A 21185-nucleotide genomic window follows, 5' to 3' on the forward strand; every position below is an offset into this window, starting at 1 on the left:
TAACGAGAATTAATTGATTGTGATCGTAGCAATAAGACAAATATTCCGACACAATATTCCTAAATCCAATATGGAGCTTGACATAAATTGCACGGAAACTTTTGGAGTTTGAGGATGAAAAGGTCGGAGATTACCCACTCGTTAGAACCAGCATACACCACTGATACAAATAGAATGTTCTTTGCTTGGAAGTTACGAGTGAGTAGCGTAACCCGGTCATAAAAATCTTCTATAACGGCTGAGGGCTCGACGTGCTGACCCCACGTCACCTCATACCAGTTGAAGAACTCACACCTCTAGGTAGAATTGTGGGAAGGAGACTGGCAGTCGGGAGATAGGCCAAGGCCCTATATGCTCGTCAATACTCGTCAGAAATTCAATCAAATTCATTCAGCTGTGCGTCATAAGTTGTGTTAACACACATTATGAGTCAATAATAATAAGTTAAGAAATTGACAAGACGTTTCTGTACTGAAGGTAACTAGAGGTTGTTTTCTTGTAACGTCGTTACTGTGTCCAGCTCGGCATTGTGATTAAAATTACTCTATCTGCATGTTCACTTTCCTCTTACATAAGTTTTCCTTTCGCGAAAACATCGTTCCATAGTTTCCAGTTAGTTTCTCAATATATTTTTCTATGAAGTGTTGAATATAATTCTAGCCTGCTTTCCACAAGCTACACAACTTCTTCCTCTCTCTCTCTCTCTCTCTCTCTCTCTCTCTCTCTCTCTCTCTCTCTCTCTCTCTCTCTCTCTCTCTCACTCAGAGGTGCAATGTAACATAATTTAAGAAGGCCATTGTTGCACAAAAGATAAACGAACATGTGTTAAATTCGGTAAGATCAGCAGGTAAGGGAAGCTCGATTTTAGCTGCAAATCAGTGCCTTCGTTACAGGAAAATCCCCAACAAAGCAAGGAAATAACTAATGAATGGTTATGCTTTACGATCTTTAGGGTTAAAAATAGGTGATCTAAATCTTTAAAAGAAAACCGTTTTCCAGATAGAATAGGTGTATGCATGAATAGAAAACAAAAATTAAGATATTGTATTAGCTGTGGAGTTCATTCTGTTGTAGCTTTGTGGCACATCCGGTAAAGGCACCCATTTCCAGTTCCACTTGTGTCTTTGATTAGGGTTCGAGCCTCACTTCATCTGGATATTTTTATTTATATTGAGGCCTGTAAGACAATAATATATGAAAGGTTCCAAATTATTTCTTACACGAGTGTATTTTTTTTTAAATTTGTTAGTCCTGAAAAGGACTGTTTGGGAAAATTGAACATTTATTTAATATCTTGTCCAGTAGCCACCTGCATCTATGACATGTCTCAGGCGTCGAGGAACGGATTGCACAAGATGTCGAATATACCTGTGCGAAGTGCACAATTCATTCCAGGCATTGTTGACGTGGTCAAATAGTTCATCACTTCTGCGAGGTGGTGGATCGGGCCAGCTTTCTTTCAAACATCGAACGACCTCGGCCCACATATTTTCAATTGGGTTGATGTCGCATCCCATGGGTGGGTGGCCAGTCAATTAGATGTATGTCGTTTCGTTCAGAAAACCAACGCTGAACGATGGCTGAATCATGGATGGAGGAGTGGTCTTGCTGGAAGTCAATATTTCCCTCGGGATACAAAGCTCGCACGCCAGGAACCATAACATGCTCCAAAATGTGCACATACTGTATCCCGTTGAGACGTCCTTCTATGCGGTGTAGGTCACCTCCGCCACCGAGAGATATCCAACCCCAGACAGGCACGCTCACGCGTCCACGCCGACGTGAGTTAGCAAAAAAATGGGGATCAAATCGTTGTCCTTGACGCCGGTAGACCAGAACCGGACCATCATTTGCAGTAGAAAATACTTTCTCGTCTGAGAAGATTACTCTATCCCAAATCCTATCAATATTTTCTTCAGCAAATGCTAGCCTATCAGTTCTGTGTGCATCCGTCAAGACCTCCTTCTTTGCTGCCCTTCGTGCCCGTAAACCAGAAGCAGCCAGCCTCCGCCGAACTGTCTGTGGGCAACCAGGAAAATCGGCCCTTGCCTTGAGTTGAGTGGCTGACTGGAATGGATTGGCTTCACACTCCGCTATCAGCCGATCGTCTTGCACTGGTGTCGAAACACGGCCCCAGCTCTCGCGTCTTTTCCGTGATGCCTCACCAGTTTCTTCGTATCGAGCCCACCACCTCCTTGCTGTCCGTGCTGGAACGCCATACTGCTCGCCAGCTAAACCAGGTGACAATCCAGCTCCCTCGATCAAACCGATCACTCTTTCTCTTGTGGATTTGTTGTAGTGCTCCATTCTTCGCGAGGTTGAAGAAAGAAATGTTGCATGCCTCTGTTTAGAGCGTAGTTCAAAGGAAATAAGGTCTTCTATTGGTATAGTTAATCACGTGATGCTGCAGTTGGTTCAAAGACGACTTCCAATTACATTCAGCCATGAAAAGTTTCGTACGAATTCATACCAGAAAAGGATGTCAAGAATAATAAAATAAATTTAACCATTATTTACAATTACATTACTTTCATTTAACAAATAAATAAAGAATAATTATGACAAATGTGCTACAACGAGTGCTCTTTACATCCATGTGTAAAAGTATTTGGTATTACTAAACACGCACACACGTTCGGAACATCTGTAGCGTAGTTGTAACGTTTCAGACAAGCATACATCTTCTTACGTTCATCTTTTCTCTTTGAGGTATTGGTTCAAACCCGGCTCAGCTTTCACGTTTTTTTTTATGTAATACTTAGTAAAGTTTTTGTCACAATTTTTTCGTCCACAAAAAAAAAAAAACAATAATTAAACGATCTTCTCCCCAAAACAATAATTGCAACATCATATTTATTCACATAATAAATCTATTCCACTCATAAAATTGATTCCTTCGGGTCTTAATGCAACATCACCGAAACATTCAAGTTTCAATGTTCATGTTGGAAATTGAACAATAAACAGTTTTGGGGACACATTGCTTTATATAAAACCTCATGTTATTATAGAAATATACACAAGAAGTCGAATGAAAGTATGCGTAAGGAATATTCTTGAAACTCTAGAGTTGTAATCATGCGATTTGTTTTTCATAGAGTAATCTGTTATATTCAAGGGTAATTATTTCAATTTTTTTGTATTCAGTAAATATCGTACTTCTGTGTTCACTTCAACAGAAAAGAAATTGAGCGGCTAGGATTTGAACCTGTGATCTTTCATTTTAGATAAAAAAAAATACACGTCTTACCAACTGTTCTACAAGGAAATAGACAAAAAGTTTCCTAACATGGTTGCGGCAACAACCACCTGCCAGTGCTCCAAACATTTCTTTGCCACAGATTGTGGATAAGTTCCTCTCTACACAAATGCCCGGTATTTTGCAGTGTATTTTAGCTCAAATTTTGCCTAAACTCATGCGAACTTTGATGAAGAGGATTTACCGGGATATCAACGAGGTTATTTCTGGATAGGCTTCTGAGGTTTCGAGAGCTCTTTTATCTTCAGGGATTGAAGGGATGACTGATAATGTGCTTGTTACTGGCAAGCGTGGTCGTAACTGCGATTCCTCATGCTGCCGAATTTTATTTTCGGAAGGAGTATGGCATCGGACGTAAAATATATATATACTGTTCTTGGATGATCTCTCTGTGTATATCAGGAGGTGGCAGTAATGATGAAGCGTTTAGAATTTTCGGAAACCATTTCAATTATATTACTGAATCACGTGCCACGTGGAATGGCAGAATCAAGTAACGTATAAGCAAGTCTGAGGGTGGCTGTTTTGAATATTGCGAATTTGGTGGAAAGTTCGTTAGATATACTTTCTGTTGAAATAACAGTATTATTTTGTTGAAATTAGACAAGTATTTTGGATATAAAGCAGTGCCGAATTAATGATCATTCTCAAGTTTTGCATTTATTAGATGTCACGTAATATATAAATAGTTATTAGTAGATTTTTATCGCATCGGCCTCGGTCGCAAAAGGTATTTACTTACGTTTATTGGGGATTTATTATTAGATTTAGATGCATTGGAAGATCGAAGTGAGGGGAACAAGAACAGTCATTACTAAATAAACGACATCACATAACCAATCTTAGCGAATTGAATACATTAAACTCTCCCGTTCGTTACAAAAATTCAATACATCAATGTAGTGGATTATTTCCTATTATAATTGTGTGTGTTTGTGTGTTAGTATTTTGAAATAATTAATATTTTAGTTGTGGAGTGAAGAGCGTACACAATACTTATCTTAAATTCCATTACTTGATTGATGATTTGGTTTAATTTACTTCGCCTTTGTGACGTTTTTGGTTCATCGCGAAGATGAGAATGGGTGATGGGATGATGAAATTGATGAAGGAACACTTACAAAGAACACCCATGCCTGACCAGGATTCGAACCCAGGATTAAATACCATTACCTACAGCATCCTGAATGCATATATATTATATGTAAATTAGTCATAATGTGTGTTAACTCAGCTTATGACGAATAGCTAAAATACAAAAAGTTTTAACCTTAAATCCTGGCAAGCAACTGAATAAGCATTAACCTTCTTAGGGAGAAAATGTGCAGAAGAGACATCCCTTGAAGTGTGCATCGGATATTTTACAGTGTTGAAATATCAATTGTCTCACACACACACACACACACACACACACACACACACACACACACACACACACACACACACACAAAAAAAAAAAAAATAAATAAATGAATAAATAGAGGGTGGGATTTGAACCCGCGACCTTTCAAGTATGTTGAAAAATATGGATACCAGCGTCTAACCAACTGCTCTACGTTAACTTCATGACAACATTCCCTTACAAACACGTAGATGTTTATGATAAAATCGATCTTCCTGTGTTCCAGCATGTTTTCTCCACAAGTCGTGAAATAAATGATTTCTTTTAGATCTGTTCGATATTGTGCAGGGCATTGTAAATAAAATGTCGCATAATCTCCTCAGAAATTTGCCTCTTTCTACTCAAACTTGATGGCGATTTACTCCAGGTGGAGAAAACCCCTGTTCAGTGTTTCAAACCTATGTGATATCAAGTCGAGCACGCAGAATTGTTACAATTTCGCACGATTCTCATTCTTATTCTTATTTCAATTTACTATTTCAGTTTCAGTGTGTATTATATTAGCGATTGATAGTTTATAAGTTCATGGAATGTGCGAAATTGGAATCCTTTCACCGCAGCGTTTTTCGTCTAGTTGAATGACGAACTCAAAGTTGGCTACTCTCAGCTGGCGCTGAAGTGCAATGTTGCTAAGTTTACGATTTTCGGACTTAGAATTCTTTCGGGGCGGTCAAATAAGAAGTTGAGAAGTGTACATGTGTGTTCTGTAGTAGTTGTACTGTCTAGTGTATTTAGTGTTTGTCTTTTTTGCATTATGTCCTGTCAATAGAAATCTATGTTTGGTTGTTATCTGTGTATGCATGTGTGTTGTGTAGTTGTGCTGTCCAGTGTGTGTGTCTCTTTTTTTGTGTTGTCTTTTGTCCTTAGAAATTAATGTTTGTTTCTGTGTGCATGTTGTGTAGTAGTTGTGCTGTCTGGTGTGTTTGTGTCGTTTGTGTATTTTTGAATGTTGATTCACCTTTGCCTATAATAATGTGTTTGTGTGTAAATTGTTATGTTGTTCTTACATGTTGAGAGTTGTGCCAGTTTGTTATATTTGTTTCCATTATACCAGGTGTATACAAGGGGTGGCAACCTAAAGTAAACTTGATAAATGATAAAGAAGGTGATTTTCTAGCTGACCCAAGCGATATTCTAAATAGATGGAAGAACTACTTTAATGACCTTTTAAATGTTCATGTAGGACATAAATCAGAAGTAAAAGAAGTACACACAGCAAAACCTTAGTTCCAGAACCTAACTTGACTGAAGTTAAAGATGCTATTAAAAGGCTAAAGAATAACAAAGCACCTGGCATTGATTTAATACCAGCTGAGTTAATTAAATATGGTGGAAATTCATTAATATGTCAAATTCATAAATTAATTTGTTTAATATGGAATAAAGAAGAAATCCCTCAACAGTGGAAAGAATCCATAATTGTTCCTGTGTTTAAAAAAGGTGATAAAATGAACTGCAATAATTACCGTGGAATTTCTCTACTTTCAACAACATATAAAATATTATCTAACATTCTTTTAACAAGACTAACCCCATATGCTAATGAAATTATAGGTGATTATCAATGTGGATTTAAATGTAACAGATCAACTACAGATCAAAAATTAAATGGTGTGACTCAGTTGTTAGCATATGCAGATGATGTAGACTTATTAGGGGATGATATAAATACAATTAAGAATAATGCTAAAATATTTTTCAAAACTGCTAAAGAGATAGGTTTGGAAGTTAACAAAGATAAAACTAAATATATGCTTACAGGCCGAAACCAAGTGTTAGGTAATAATCAAAATCTAATTACTGATAACAACTCAATAACTAAACCAAGTGTTAGGTAATAATCAAAATCTAATTACTGATAACAACTCATTTGAACCAGTTTCCAAATTCAAATACTTAGGAGTAATATTAACAAGTGAATATTATATTAAAGAGGAAATAAAAAGTAGGCTTAATTCAGGAAATGCATGTTACTTCTCTCTTCATAAACTTTTGTCTTCTCGTTTTAATATCTAAGAAACTAAAAGTTAAAATTTACAAAACAGTAATTTTGCCTGTAGTATTATATGGGTGTGAAACTTGGTCCCTTACATTGAAAGAGGAACATAAATTGAGAGTATTTGAAAATACGATCCTTGGGAAAATATTTGGACCTAAAAGGGATGAGGAGACAGGTGAGTGGAGAAGATTACATAATTTAGAACTACATAATTTGTATTCATGTCCAGATATTATTAGAATAATTAAATCAAGAAGACTTAGGTGGGCAGTCCATGTGGCACGAATGGGAGAGGAAACAGGAGTTTACAGGATTCTTGTTGGGAAACCTGAAGGTAAGAGACCTGTAGTAAGGCCAAGACGAAGATGGAGGGATAAGGTTGAGATGGACCTAAAGGAAATCGGTAGGGATGGAAAAGAGTATATAGATCTTGCTCAGGATAGGGACAGATGGAAGGCCTGTATTGCTGCAGCCATGAACCTTCAGGTTTAAGAAGGCTAGAGAGTTAGTTAGTTAGTTTCAGAAATAATTGAGGGGTTACAAGAATGTATTGCAAGTAAAGTATTGAACTTACGTTAATGAAACCAGAGCAGAATGAATGAGGAACTAAGCAGATTTTTTTTACACCTACAAATGTTCAATGTGTGCACCATGGATGACACTGCACACATTGACACGTTAGTCTACTTCTTGCCACACTCGCATCAACATGGGCCTGTCGATAGTGTCTAATTATGCTCCCTTAGGGCTGTGATATCACGCGACATCTGTGAGACAAATACCCTGTCTTTGATGAAACCCCACAAGAAGAAGCCTCACGCAGTAAGATTCAGTGATCTTGGGGACCAAACATTGCACAAAATACTGAGTGATGTGGGTGGCGGCAGGGATATGAAGTCTCAGCTTAACAAAACAAACACGCACAAACTGTTTGAGTTCCTCGTTCGTTCTGGACTGGTTTCATTAACGAAAGTTCAATAGTTTACTTGCAATAAATTTGTGGAACAACTCAATTATTTATGTGAGACCCGATATATTTAGAAATGATGAAATTATTTTTATTTTCATTGTTTCTCTTTTTCAATATGGTTTCTGCACATGTCTGTTTTTATCATCATCATAGTTTTAACATTATTTTTGTTTATCTTGTTGTATGAAGAAGATGTTAATATAAATTCTAGCTGTTTATCCTGAAGATAAGATGTGAATATCATCTCAGTTAGTTGTATGTTACAATTTTTTCATTTTTAGATATTTTCATGGTTGAACTTGTTTCTCATCTTTTTCCAGAACCACAGAATGCACATAGTTGTGTGCTGTTTAGGCCTCGAATGGATATGGTGAAATCCAGTTGAACATTGACCATTAGTATTATGATCAGTCCGAGAATATATTACTGTCGACAGTTGTATTCAGGGGTGAAATGTAAGTAATTGTGAATTGTATTTTATTGTGCAGTGCATTTAAAATATATATTTGTGAATGTGTTTTAGCCCCATGTGCAATAGAATATCCAATCTGCGTGATAGTGACGTGGATAATGCTGTGAAGCAGTCACCCTCCACTTTTTGACCTGCACTATGGCCTTCTATACCATGAGAAAGTAAACTGTTTTCAGCAAGCAAGGAAAGAAAACCAGTTACCTCTACTGGCTTGTATCATTAGTGCCTTCATTTGCACACAGCGAGAGCATGTGCTACCATCACCAGTCATGCCCTGGTATGTAGTGTAGCTATCCTGTTCCATTCGACACTGTGGTATGGAGTCATTGTAAATTGAGGGAGGGTCATACCTATATATATATACACACATGATCAATTGGAGTTATAATAATAACAACAAAAGGGATTTTTTGATTGCATCTTCTTCCCCTTCTCACCCACTTCCGAGCATGACAGGGCAAGAAAGAGGGAACAACTGAAAGGGAAATCAGTATTTTAAACGATGTCTTGCATTGTAAGAATAAGCAGCCTTGATTAGTACAGCTTGGCCCAGATAAAATACCCCTATGGCACTATAGCCATTTTTTTTTAAAAAAAAGTATTCTTCAGGGGATTCCCCCTCCTTTCCCCCTCCATATGTACGCGGAATGTGCATAAATTATATATCGTCTGAATCTGTGATTCATTCTGCGTACAACAGTATATCGTTCATATCTCCAGGGCAAATAGTCTCTGAGCTAAAGTCATTTCAAGGTACCGCTGCATTTTGAAGCTTGAATCAGTGGCGTGCCACTCACTTTACAGTGGTCCTTTGTGTTCCTTACATTTCAGCGATCATTTCCATGTGCATGTCGACACTGTCATGTACTTTTTTTCTTGGGGGGGGAGGGGAGGGACCCCAATTTTTTCCCAAAATTTTGGAATTTTGAGAGTTAGCCCCCTCCCCCCTGCCACATATATGCCGAATTTGCATAAATTTCATATAGTCTGAATCTCTGGTTCATTCCACGTACAACGGTATATCACTCATCTCTCTAGGGCAATTAGCCTCCGATCCACACTCATTTAATTGAAGCTCTGCATTTTGCTCAAAATCGGCTCGGGACCAAGGGGGTTACATGTGAAAATGGCCTTGGGACTCAAAAGGTTAAACTGTAGATCCAGTCCTGATTAGCCTATCTGTGCATAAAGTGAACTTAAAACAATAACTCGAACACTGTCTCTGTGTGGAACAGGAATATCTAAGAATTCTGCTGCAAGATGCCTTCTAACTTCCCCACAAGAATTCGCAATGACGTAAGAGTCTTGCATAAAAATTCATTGTTTTAAATTGTATGGATAGCATGGCATTAGACTGCAGGAAAACCAGTAATACGTAAACTAAAACAAAACAATCTAAATCTTATATTGTTTAATCATGGCAAGGCTATCACCTGTTAAAAATTTAACACCTCACAAACATGCGCAATCTGGACACCAGTTATATGGACACTGAAGCACTGATGCATCCAGTGCCAAGGTCAGCGTACAGCTGTGGTTCTAAATGCTGCCAGATGTGTCCCCACTGCCCGACATGCTAGCTACCGCTCCACTGGCAACTCAACCGTGAAAAGCTCTGTAGCAATTTTATCTGTTTTTCTGCATTTCATCTGACATTTCTCTGTGGATCTTGAGGTCGTATTTCATTTGCTGTTCACATTAATTGTATTATGGGTTCCAAATAAACTGCATTATGGTGCTATGTGGCTTTATGTATAGTGAATGAATGGATTACCAGAATCTTAAGTGACCTTGATGTTAAGCTAATTTCAATAATACCCCTAGGTAGAGACTACTATGAATTATAGCTACATTATATTTTTTTCAGCAGTCTACAATGTTACTCTCCTGAATATGGACCACAATGAGGGAGGAAGAAAGATATCTGCATTGAATATCTGTGCCTACTGAAGATGGAGCAGCACTCCAGTATTACAGCTGTTTAGATATTGAATAGCATGACACTATAATTTTATGTAAATTCTGTGAGAATTTCTTGATTTGATTTAATTTTTGTTATTTTGTCACTTTTATGCCACTTTTGGCTAATATTGACGATGAGGATGACTGGTGATATACGAGGGTGGTTCAATAATTATTGTCCCTGACATATAAGCAGTATTATTTTTCCACAAAGTCCCGATTCACACCAATGCACTTCTTCCACCTATGCTGTAAAGCCACTATGCCAGCTTCAAAGAATGTCTGTGGCTGAGCCGTGAGTCATTCTTCCGCAGCGTCCATAACAGCAGCATTTGAGGGAAAATGCATCCCCTTGAGGTGCTCCTTGAACTTCGGGAACAAATGAAAGTCACTAGGGGCGAGGTCGGGTGAGTAGGGAGGGTGTTCCAACACGTGGAAACCAGCAGCATGGATTGCGCACCAGTAACATGGCTTCTGTGTGCTGGAGCATTATCGTGGTGAAACAGCACTTTTTGCCGCAACATCCCACGCCGTTTCTCCTTGATTGCTTCGCGTAACTTAGGGATTAGGGCTGCATAATAGTCCCCAGTAACAGTGTGTCCCACCAGGTAGTCAATAAGGAGCACACCCTTCGCATCCCAAAAAATTGTGGCCATAACCTTGCGTGCTGATGCTTGCACCCTGAATTTGCGGGGGTGAAGTGAATTGCTGTGCCGCCACTCCATACTCTGTCGTTTGGACTCGGGATCATAGTGGTGGAGCCATGTCTCATCCACTGTCACAAATCTATCACAGAACTGCTTCAGGTCTGCCCCCATCAGCTCCAAACCAGCCCTTGAACATTGAACTCTGCCTTTGTGTTGTTCACGGGATAACATTTTGGGGACCCATCGCGCTGACACTTTTCTGAATCCCAAGTGTTCATGCACAATGGTTTCCACTGAGCCTACAGAGATGTGCATGATGTCTGCTAACTGTTGCACCGTGATTCTTCTGTCAGCCATAATCATGTCATGCACAGCATCAGTGTTTTCTGGGATGGATGCTGTTGTTGGAGGACCAGCACCAGGAGCCTGTTGACAGCTTTCCCTGCTGCAACGGAAATCGCGGCACCAGTTTTTTACCACCTGATAGGTAGGAGCTCCATCACCCAACACACTGACCATGTCCTCATGAATCTCCTTTGGGCTTAGCCCCTTTTCTGGAGGTACTTGATGACAGCTCGTTGTTCGGTTTTCTCCATTTTTCAAACTAATTGCCACCTCTCACACTTAAAACGAGAAAAAACAAATTTACTATAGCACCTACGGTTCTGAAATTTTGCATATAGGCATCTAAGACATTAGGCTACAATATCCCCATCATTCATTGCAATTTATATACTTTAAGTATGCCGGGGACAATAATTATTGAATCACCCTCGTAAAATCAGTGATGGGACACTCGCAAAGAATGCCCACATTCAAGCGAGGATTCAAACACTTGACCCTTGACATCGTAGCACCCCTGCTAACCTGTGAGACTTTATTAATGTGACATTTATTATATTTTGTATTTCAAGTTATTGCTCTAATAATCATTAAGCTTGCAGGAATTTGTATGGAAAGAATAAATAAATACTAAATCAAGGTTTACTATACTCCATGTAATAGTTTTTCTTGTATGTACGCATTGCTTGCATTGTAGAATTATTTATCTTGTAGTTTACGGTTATTACAAGCATAAGAACACAGTTTTTCGTTGACACATTTCAGGAGAACACATGCTCCCTTCATCAGACATTTATTTTTAGTTTGACTAAAGATACATTTATAACAATGGTTAACAATGTATTAAACAAAAAGAATCTGTTATTCAATGGATGTTGTCAATGTTACATTGTTTTAATGTAACAACTTAATTGTGAAAACAAGCAGTCTGTTTTATTTTAATTTTAGATAAAAACATTTTTGATCACATTATTTTTTATTTAAAAATTATGAATCCCAAATATCATCAGGTAATTCAAAGTCATCATTGCTTTCACAAAGTTTCTTGATGTTTTCTGTTACATTAAATGTTAAAGATGGTGGCTTACTCCATTTGTGAAAAAGAAAACTTCGCTGTGGAAAAAAAAAAATAAAAAGGCCAATTTATCACAGTCAAAGATCTGTGACAATAATAATAATAATAATAATAAACATGCGCAATCTGGACACCAGTTATATGGACACTGAAGCACTGATGCATCCAGTGCCAAGGTCAGCGTACAGCTGTGGGTCTAAATGCTGCCAGATGTGTTCCCACTGCCCGACATGCTAGCTACCGCTCCACTGGCAACTCAACCGTGAAAAGCTCTGTAGCAATTTTATCTGTTTTTCTGCATTTCATCTGACATTTCTCTGTGGATCTTGAGGTCGTATTTCATTTGCTGTTCACATTAATTGTATTATGGGTTCCAAATAAACTGCATTATGGTGCTATGTGGCTTTATGTATAGTGAATGAATGGATTACCAGAATCTTAAGTGACCTTGATGTTAAGCTAATTTCAATAATACCCCTAGGTAGAGACTACTATGAATTATAGCTACATTATATTTTTTTCAGCAGTCTACAATGTTACTCTCCTGAATATGGACCACAATGAGGGAGGAAGAAAGATATCTGCATTGAATATCTGTGCCTACTGAAGATGGAGCAGCACTCCAGTATTACAGCTGTTTAGATATTGAATAGCATGACACTATAATTTTATGTAAATTCTGTGAGAATTTCTTGATTTGATTTAATTTTTGTTATTTTGTCACTTTTATGCCACTTTTGGCTAATATTGACGATGAGGATGACTGGTGATATAAAATCAGTGATGGGACACTCGCAAAGAATGCCCACATTCAAGCGAGGATTCAAACACTTGACCCTTGACATCGTAGCACCCCTGCTAACCTGTGAGACTTTATTAATGTGACATTTATTATATTTTGTATTTCAAGTTATTGCTCTAATAATCATTAAGCTTGCAGGAATTTGTATGGAAAGAATAAATAAATACTAAATCAAGGTTTACTATACTCCATGTAATAGTTTTTCTTGTATGTACGCATTGCTTGCATTGTAGAATTATTTATCTTGTAGTTTACGGTTATTACAAGCATAAGAACACAGTTTTTCGTTGACACATTTCAGGAGAACACATGCTCCCTTCATCAGACATTTATTTTTAGTTTGACTAAAGATACAGTTATAACAATGGTTAACAATGTATTAAACAAAAAGAATCTGTTATTCAATGGATGTTGTCAATGTTACATTGTTTTAATGTAACAACTTAATTGTGAAAACAAGCAGTCTGTTTTATTTTAATTTTAGATAAAAACATTTTTGATCACATTATTTTTTATTTAAAAATTATGAATCCCAAATATCATCAGGTAATTCAAAGTCATCATTGCTTTCACAAAGTTTCTTGATGTTTTCTGTTACATTAAATGTTAAAGATGGTGGCTTACTCCATTTGTGAAAAAGAAAACTTCGCTGTGGAAAAAATAATAATAAAAAGGCCAATTTATCACAGTCAAAGATCTGTGACAATAATAATAATAATAATAATAATATTATTATTTGAATTATTATTCCCATGCAGCATGAAGAAAAGCACTACATTCCAAACACATGCATCTTTAAGAGTTAATGCCTTGAAAACAAACACGAATTATTGAAAATAGAATATGAGGGTGCCTATGATTTAAAAGAGAAGAGAGTTGTTTTGTATTTCAGCCACAACAATGTTCAACGAACATATATTTTTTTGTGTGAACAATGAGCATTAACTAAAAAAAGTTCTTGCTTCTTTGTAAGCGGCTAATGTATAGACAATGGCTAGGCCGACAAGAATACAGTCACCAGTCTGCCTTCCCATTGTTTACCGCGGCCCGTTTGAATTTCTGAATTCGAACTACAGTACGCTTAACTATTATGAAATGTTTTGTTGGTGAACAGCGAGACGATGTGAATTATCGTGCATGTGCATAGTAGATTTTGAGAGCGGTATTGGTGCATTTCTTGTAAATCTTTATAGTGTGTGTAAACAATCTAAGGGACCGCAAAGTTCAATTTTGAAATTATTTTGCAAAAAGTCGTGCAGTGACTCTTGCGAGAATTGTGAAAATTCCTTGCCTTGTCACATTGTGTCGGCGTTATTGCAAACATTCATCCCGGTACTGATTTCGCATCCTCTTGTGGACTCTCAAGTGATGTTGAAGAAGTGCATTGTGAATTACCTAGAAGTAAAAAAATGTGTTGAAATGTCTTTAACTTACTTTTGAATGCAAAAATAGACTCAGTGGAATTTAGCAACATGTTTTCTACATCTCATCTCATCATCATCCTGGGTGAGTTCCATAGGTAGAGGCATGCAAATTTCTTTTTGACAATATATGAAATAACAAGCTGTAGTGTTCATTTTTCATGTTTCTGAAAGGTGTGAGGTGCATTTTTCTACCCTGTTTTGTCACGAAATAATGCGAAATGAACCGCAAATTGCGAAATATACTCTTAAACACGAAATTTACCGTTTATATACCGATGCGACACTTTCTGAAGTCTGAAGTATCCTGTGAGTTATGCAATTCACGGAAAATTGATTAATTCTGCTGTAAATATTTGAGAAGCAAAAATGGACCCCTTTACACAGGAATAAAATTAATACTCTGGTAACTACATAAATGTGCCATTAGAAGGGATATGTTTATTTTGTGTAATAAGTGCAGTTTTTAAATCAAATTTAGGATTATATTCACAATTTTAAAACCAAAATGTCATTTTATATAGCACTTTTGATGTGATTATTCACCGCTATAACACCGAAATGTTTATTTTTTTTTACCGCTTTTGAACCTGAAAGAGACTTTTTGTACCGAAATTTTGCTTTTCTATTTACCAAAAATATGTGCCTCTATCCATAGGTAAAGGTAATGTAAATTTCCCCGTGCTTATAGCACTGTTCATGATTCGATCCCGGGGCCCCCAGCATTGCAGCATGCTGTGCTAACCACTCTGCCACGGAGGTCGACTTCCAATATGCCTCCACCGGGTATCGAACCCGGAATCCCTTGCTTACAAGGTGACGACATTACCACTACGCCATCAGGAAGGCCTGGACCACCGCGGCTCCTTGGATGAGTTCCATACTTTGATTACTTCTATTTAGTTTAATATATTTGATGTTATTGTGGATTTTCTTGACACTTAAAATGTGTCACCTATCATATATAACCGTTGACAAGACAATTATTTTGTAACAAAGTTGACATGCTCCTAGAATTTGTTAAAAATAGAATAACTAGAAAGTAATTTTGGTCTATTGCTTTCATATACTGTACCTAGGTATATATTTATGTAGATCTCTACTACTTAATAGGAGTAATTAAACGAGTATTATTATAAGTATTTTTAATTAATTAATTAAAGTATAATAAAACACTGGTAATGTGAATTTGGAGAAAGTTTTAGAAATACCCCCCCCCCCCCCTTCTTGATGAAATCCTGCATACGCTACTGGGGACATGTAGTGCCCTTCCTCCAATTTTTAGAAACAAATACCCGAAAATATGCAAGATATTAAGAACTAATTTTTGGGTAATTTTGAAAAAAACTGGACATTTCTTACTGGACCAGTAATTGCCACACGTGACCAAGTTCTTGTGTTTTAAATATTACATATGAAAGTTAGACAGTGGCGTATATTGGGTTAAAAACCTGTGCTTTCTCACCATTTCATAGTGTTCAAATGGACAAAAATTTGCTGGTGGGGATGTTGGTTTTTTTAAACTCATTTGGGGTGGCAGGTTGAAGAAGTGATGTGACACTGTGATTAAAAATATATACCTCGTAAATAAAATATGGAAATGTACACTGTCAGTAAGGAAAGGATTTCAAGAATTTCATTCTTATTTGCATAAACAAGAAACCCATATTGTGAAATATTATGTAGGCCTGTATATGAGAATAAATAAAACTTCTAACTACCTATTTTCATGATTTGAAGTTCGGGGCCTCCTTGTTGGAACAGTGGTAACGCCCTTGCCTTGAAACTAAAGGGTCCCGGGTTCAATACATAGTGGTTCGGATACTACTTGAACTGTAGGTCCGATCCCCATTAGTTTGTCTGTGCATAAAGTGGACATAAAAGAAACGTCCACAATGATTTGTAGCTAATCGTCAAAATAAAGCTGAATACACAGCTTGTTAATTATGTCCCTCATTTCAGTTCACTACACAACACAGCACATATCATTCACAAAAATACAATCCACTCCCTACCATGACCACTCGATGCGATCTAGACTAGAACTGTTGCTTGTCATTTCTGTAATTTTTTAGATTCACTCATATACCATTCCCGGTCAGCCAACAATTTTCTCCTCCCCACTGTATCTCTAGTTGTTTGAAGGTCAACGACCTCTTTTTCAACTCTTCTGCAAGCGTTCAATGATGTTCTTGTCCCTGCAATATGCCACACTTTCCCATTGCCTGCGATAATTTGGCTTCAAAATTTCCCGTTCCTTGGAATATTACATGCTGGGAAAAATTGGTTTGCAACATTGAGCCAGACTGTCGAAGTTCAGAGGGAATTTCCCAGCCATATGCAACCCTGTTTCCTCTCCTGTAACAGTTTGGCTCCACAATTTCCCATTCTGGGGAAATTACATGCTGGGAAAAATTGGTTTGCAACATTGATTGGGTGATCCTTAAGGTAGCCCTGTCATGATTGCCCATCACCCCCCCTCCCCCCCCCCCCTTGTAGTAGGCAGCCGGCACCAGCCACCTCGTGAATTCAAAGAAAGCAGCAAATATTTCCAACTCCTAAGAAATCAGGTTCATCTTCTTATTGAAATTAAAAATTTTCGGATACATTTTTTTCTGTATTTTGGTCACTGAGTCAGGGCTTTGCACATAGCCTGGAAAATCAATATTTTCAAACAGAGTTTGTTAATACAATGGATTTTTTAAAATTCAATCAGAAGTTTATTCTGAACTATTGAAACCAATGTTAAAAATTATATATAATTTGAATTGTCCTATCTTATATTTGGATAATTCGAAGGCAGAGACAGCTGCAAGGAAAAGAAAGTTTGTTTGCTGGTATGCTTTCTCCACCCTCTCCTCAATAACATGCAATTGCCCACCCCTTATATGTGCACCTGTTCATCTTTAATCCCCAGTAGCCACTGATATGTGAAAGTCTTCTTATCTGCCCCCAGTTGTCAGTTGTGATTAGTCAGGATACATTGTTCACCATGTCGAAGTGTAGCACATTGAACCTGAAGCATTAGTGATGACTTGTTCCATGCAATAAACTAAATTGAAAAATTTGTATACCATGTAAAATAAACAAACAAAATCAGACAGAAATCTCAAACAAAACCGGTAGTTAATGTTGTTACACGTGTGTGTGATTTTGTGTTAATTTGGTGTAAAGGTAACTGCTGACGAGATGGCCTCTGTGGGTTTTTGCTGACGTATTACGGGTTGTTCTACTATTTGGTGCGGGGGAGAGTGCTAGTGCTGCGGCAGGCAGGCAACGTACGAATCAAGTTTGGTGCCGTTTTGTTTTGTTTAAATCATGTTCAGAAAGCAAATGACAGTTTGGTAATCTAATACAATATATTCACAAAGAAAATATTGTATAGTATAGAGCGGAAATATACAACTTGCAACAAGTTCAGTTATAATAAATGGTAGAGTACAAAACTGTTGCCAAACTTACCATGATTAGATCAGTAGTTCTGCAAGGTCATTATCGTGAATAGATTCTCTCGGGCTATCGAACAGGTGAGTTGTGGAAAAGGTTCCAAGCTCTCGAGAGCTAATGTCACTCTCATCTTCAGGGTTGAAGTGCAGATCTGAGCGTCAACCCGGTGTATATACGTTCATGGAGGGAGGATTCCGGTGAAGATGGCGGACCAATGGGGTGGCCTGTCTGGTGCGTGCACGCTTCTGGTTAACTAACACTAACCATGCTGGGTCTAGTTCGAGCCCTGTGTTGCGATTAAGATTATCTTTTTCTTTATGAATGGCTATTGCTAACTTGATGATGCGGTCCCAGTAGTTTGAAGTTTTAGCTATGCTCTCTGTAGTGCTGAAATCTGGTCGATGTCCCTCATTTATTGAATGTTCTGCTAGACCCGACTTTTCAGGATGGAAATACTTGATGTTGCTTTGGTGTTCTTTACAGCGCTGTTCTATTGTCCTACCCATCTGCCCAATGTATGCTTTCCCGCATTTGGAGATAATACGGTAGACTCCTGGTGTTTTGAGTCCTAACTCATCCTTGGGGTAACTCCGGAGAGATTTCCGGTGTAGGCAGGATGGCTATCTTCTGGTCAGCTTTGTCCAGGACCCTGGAGTGTCCTTGATCCCTGATGTGTCCGGATTCCCCGATGTGTCCAGATTCTTTGATGTGCTGGTCTTCTTGGACAGTACTCGTTTTAATGTTTTGTTGATGTGTTCCGAGTACCCGTTCTGTTTGAAAGCCGTGCGAAGATGCTGTATTTCTTTTGATAGATGCTCTGCGTCACTGATGGAGATTGCCCGGTGAAATAAAGTAGAGAGTACTGTAGCTCGTTGAGACGGGAGGTGAAAACTGTTGGCATTGAGATATAGATCTGTATGAGTCTGTTTCCGGTATACATGGTGTTTCAAGGATCCGTCTGGCTTGCGTTTGATGAGAATATCCAGAAACGGCAGGCTGTTTTTCTTCTCAGTCTCCATGGTGAACTTTATATTTGGGTGTTGATTGTTGAGGTGGTCTAAGAATAGCTGAAGTGTTTCTTTACTGTGCAGCCAGACGATGAAGGTGTTGTATCTGTAGAAGGTGGCGGGTTTCAATGGAGCTGTGCGCAGCACTTCATGCTCAAAGTTTTCCATGAAAAAATTAGCTATGGCAGGCGAGAGAGGGGAGCCCATTGCCACACTGTCGGTTTTTTCGTAGTACTGTCCACCATAGCTGAAGTAGATAGAGGTCAGTGTGTGTTTGAACAGACTGATGATTTCTGGTGTGAAGTGGCATTCTAGTAATTGCAGTGAATCTTGAATTGGCACTTTGGTGAAGAGTGACACTACGTCGAAGCTGACTAAGATGTCATCTGGTGATGTTCTGATCTGCTGCAGCGTCTTGATGAATTCCGCGGAGTTTTTTACATGGTGTTCACATTTCCCTATGAGTGGTTGGAGCTGGGCTGTCAGGAATTTGGCGAGTCTATACGTTGGGCATCCAATGGCGCTGACGATCGGTCTTAATGGCACTGCAGTCTTTATGTATTTTGGGGAGTCCGTACAGTCGTGGCGGTATTGTTTCGTCCGGTGTCAATTTGCCCAGAATCAGTTTCGGAAAAGAAGTTTTCTTCAGAAGTGCTCTGGTCTTCCTTTCACCTGCTGCTGTGGGATCTCGGGGAGTTTTCTGTATGTGGAGTCTGCTAGAAGTTCTGAAATTGTCTTGTTGTAGTCTGCAGTCTGGAGAATTACTGATGCGTTCCCTTTGTCTGCTGGTGAAATGATGGGTCTTGGTTGAACGGCCCTTTTTAGGGCCACATATGTTTCTCGACGTATGTCTTGAGCGGTCTCGTCGGGAAGATCTTTTACAGTCTGTTCGAGACTGATAATTATGTCCCCGAGGGGGATACTTCTTGGTGCTGCAGCGAAGTTTAAACCTTTCGAAAGGATAGATATTGTGGCCTCGTCAAATGTCCTGACCGTTAGGTTGACCACGGTCAGGTTTGTGTTCAGGCTGGCTGCTTCTAGATTGCTGAACTTTCTTGTTTGTTTTGCTGTAGTCTGGTTCGTTTGTAGCTCCATACGGGCTCTGGTTATGGAGTCTATCCATTCCCAGTCCATCGGAGATACAGAAGATGCAATTTCCAGGTGGATGCCTAATAGATTCCTGTCGGCGTGCTCTAGTTCCCGGTGTGTGAAGTGTATCCTTTCCCTTATCAGCGCCATGCTGGTGCATCTTAAAATCCTACTGGTAGAGATGTTCTTGATGGGGTATTTTAATATAGCGAAGATCGGGATGATGTTCTTGTCTCTGCATCGAAGTAAGAAAGCTAAGCTTGAGAGTAGTTTAGCTTTCTTGATCCGCAGGTCCTCGAATCTACGGATGTGATGTAGCATTTCCTCCCCGTAGAGGTACTTGAAGTAAGACTTGAAGCGTTCCTGGCGACGAATGATGAATAGATATTCTCGGGCTATCGACCAGGTGAGTTGTGGAAAATGTTCCAAGCTCTCGAGAGCTAACGTCACTCTCATCTTCAGGTTTGAAGTTCAGATCAGAGCATCAACCCGGTCGGTGTATATACGTTCGTGGAGGGGGGATCCCGGTGAAGATGGTGGACCAATCGGGTGGCGTGTCTGTTACATGCGAGCTTCTGGTTAACTAACACTTACCATGCTGGGTCTAGTTCGAGTCCTGTGTCGCGATTAAGATTATGTTTTTCTTCATGAATGGCTATTGCTTCTTTGATGATGCGGTCCCAGTCGTTTGAAGTTTTAGCTATGATTTCTGTATTGCTGAAATGTGGTCGATGTCCGTCGTTTAATTATTGTATGTTCTGCTAGACCCAACTTTTCAGGATGAAAATACTTGATGTTGATTTGGTGTTCTTTACAGTGCTGTTCTATTGTCCTACCCGTTTACCCAAAGTATGCTTTCCCGCATTTGGAGACTCCTGGTGTTTTGAGTCCTAACTCGTCCTTGGGGTTGCGTAGTCTGTTTCTGATCTTCGGAGATGGTTTGTGAATGGTTTTTATGTTATGTTTCTTGAGAATCCGGTTTATAACTCCACAACTCAACTGGTCAATAGCCTGAAAGAATCTATTCATTATTCGTCGCCAGGAAAGTTTCAAGCCTTACTTCAAGGTCATTATCGCCTTCTTCATCATCCTCCTCTTCCTTGCATTCACTTGATGATTCTCCGCTTTCACTATCTTCGGTACCCCCAAAAGAAATAACAATTCTTTCAAGTTCATTTTCTACCAAGCTATCTTTTTCCTAGTATTATTTTTCAAGCCTTTCAACATGCTCACAATATCCCTTCCAAACTTATGTCCTGCAAGATGCAATGCCCGGGGCTGTACAGTCCGG

At 38.7% G+C, this 21185-nt stretch overlaps 2 protein-coding genes across 2 annotated transcripts; both read right to left on the reverse strand.

Annotated features, from left to right (window-relative positions):
• Positions 1 to 18418: 18418 nt before the first annotated feature.
• Positions 18419 to 19012, reverse strand: LOC145995025 (uncharacterized). Its single transcript, XM_083131558.1, has one exon. It carries the CDS (start codon positions 19010 to 19012, stop codon positions 18419 to 18421), a length of 594 nt encoding a protein of 197 aa, XP_082987684.1.
• A 438-nt stretch (positions 19013 to 19450) lies between these two features.
• LOC145995026 (uncharacterized) lies at positions 19451 to 20044 on the reverse strand. Its single transcript, XM_083131559.1, has one exon. The coding sequence runs from the start codon at positions 20042 to 20044 to the stop codon at positions 19451 to 19453; it is 594 nt and encodes a 197-aa protein (XP_082987685.1).
• Between the last annotated feature and the right edge of the window lie 1141 nt (positions 20045 to 21185).

Source organism: Lepisma saccharinum, chromosome 11, assembly GCF_977018435.1.
Source record: "Lepisma saccharinum chromosome 11, izLepSacc3.1, whole genome shotgun sequence".
Lineage (NCBI taxonomy): Eukaryota > Metazoa > Arthropoda > Insecta > Zygentoma > Lepismatidae > Lepisma > Lepisma saccharinum.

Bases quoted from the DNA above. Each gene is read 5' to 3' on its own strand.
- LOC145995026 (XM_083131559.1), bottom strand. From the start codon at position 20,044: ATGGCGCTGATAAGGGAAAGGATACACTTCACACACCGGGAACTAGAG.
- LOC145995025 (XM_083131558.1), bottom strand. From the start codon at position 19,012: ATGGGCTCCCCTCTCTCGCCTGCCATAGCTAATTTTTTCATGGAAAAC.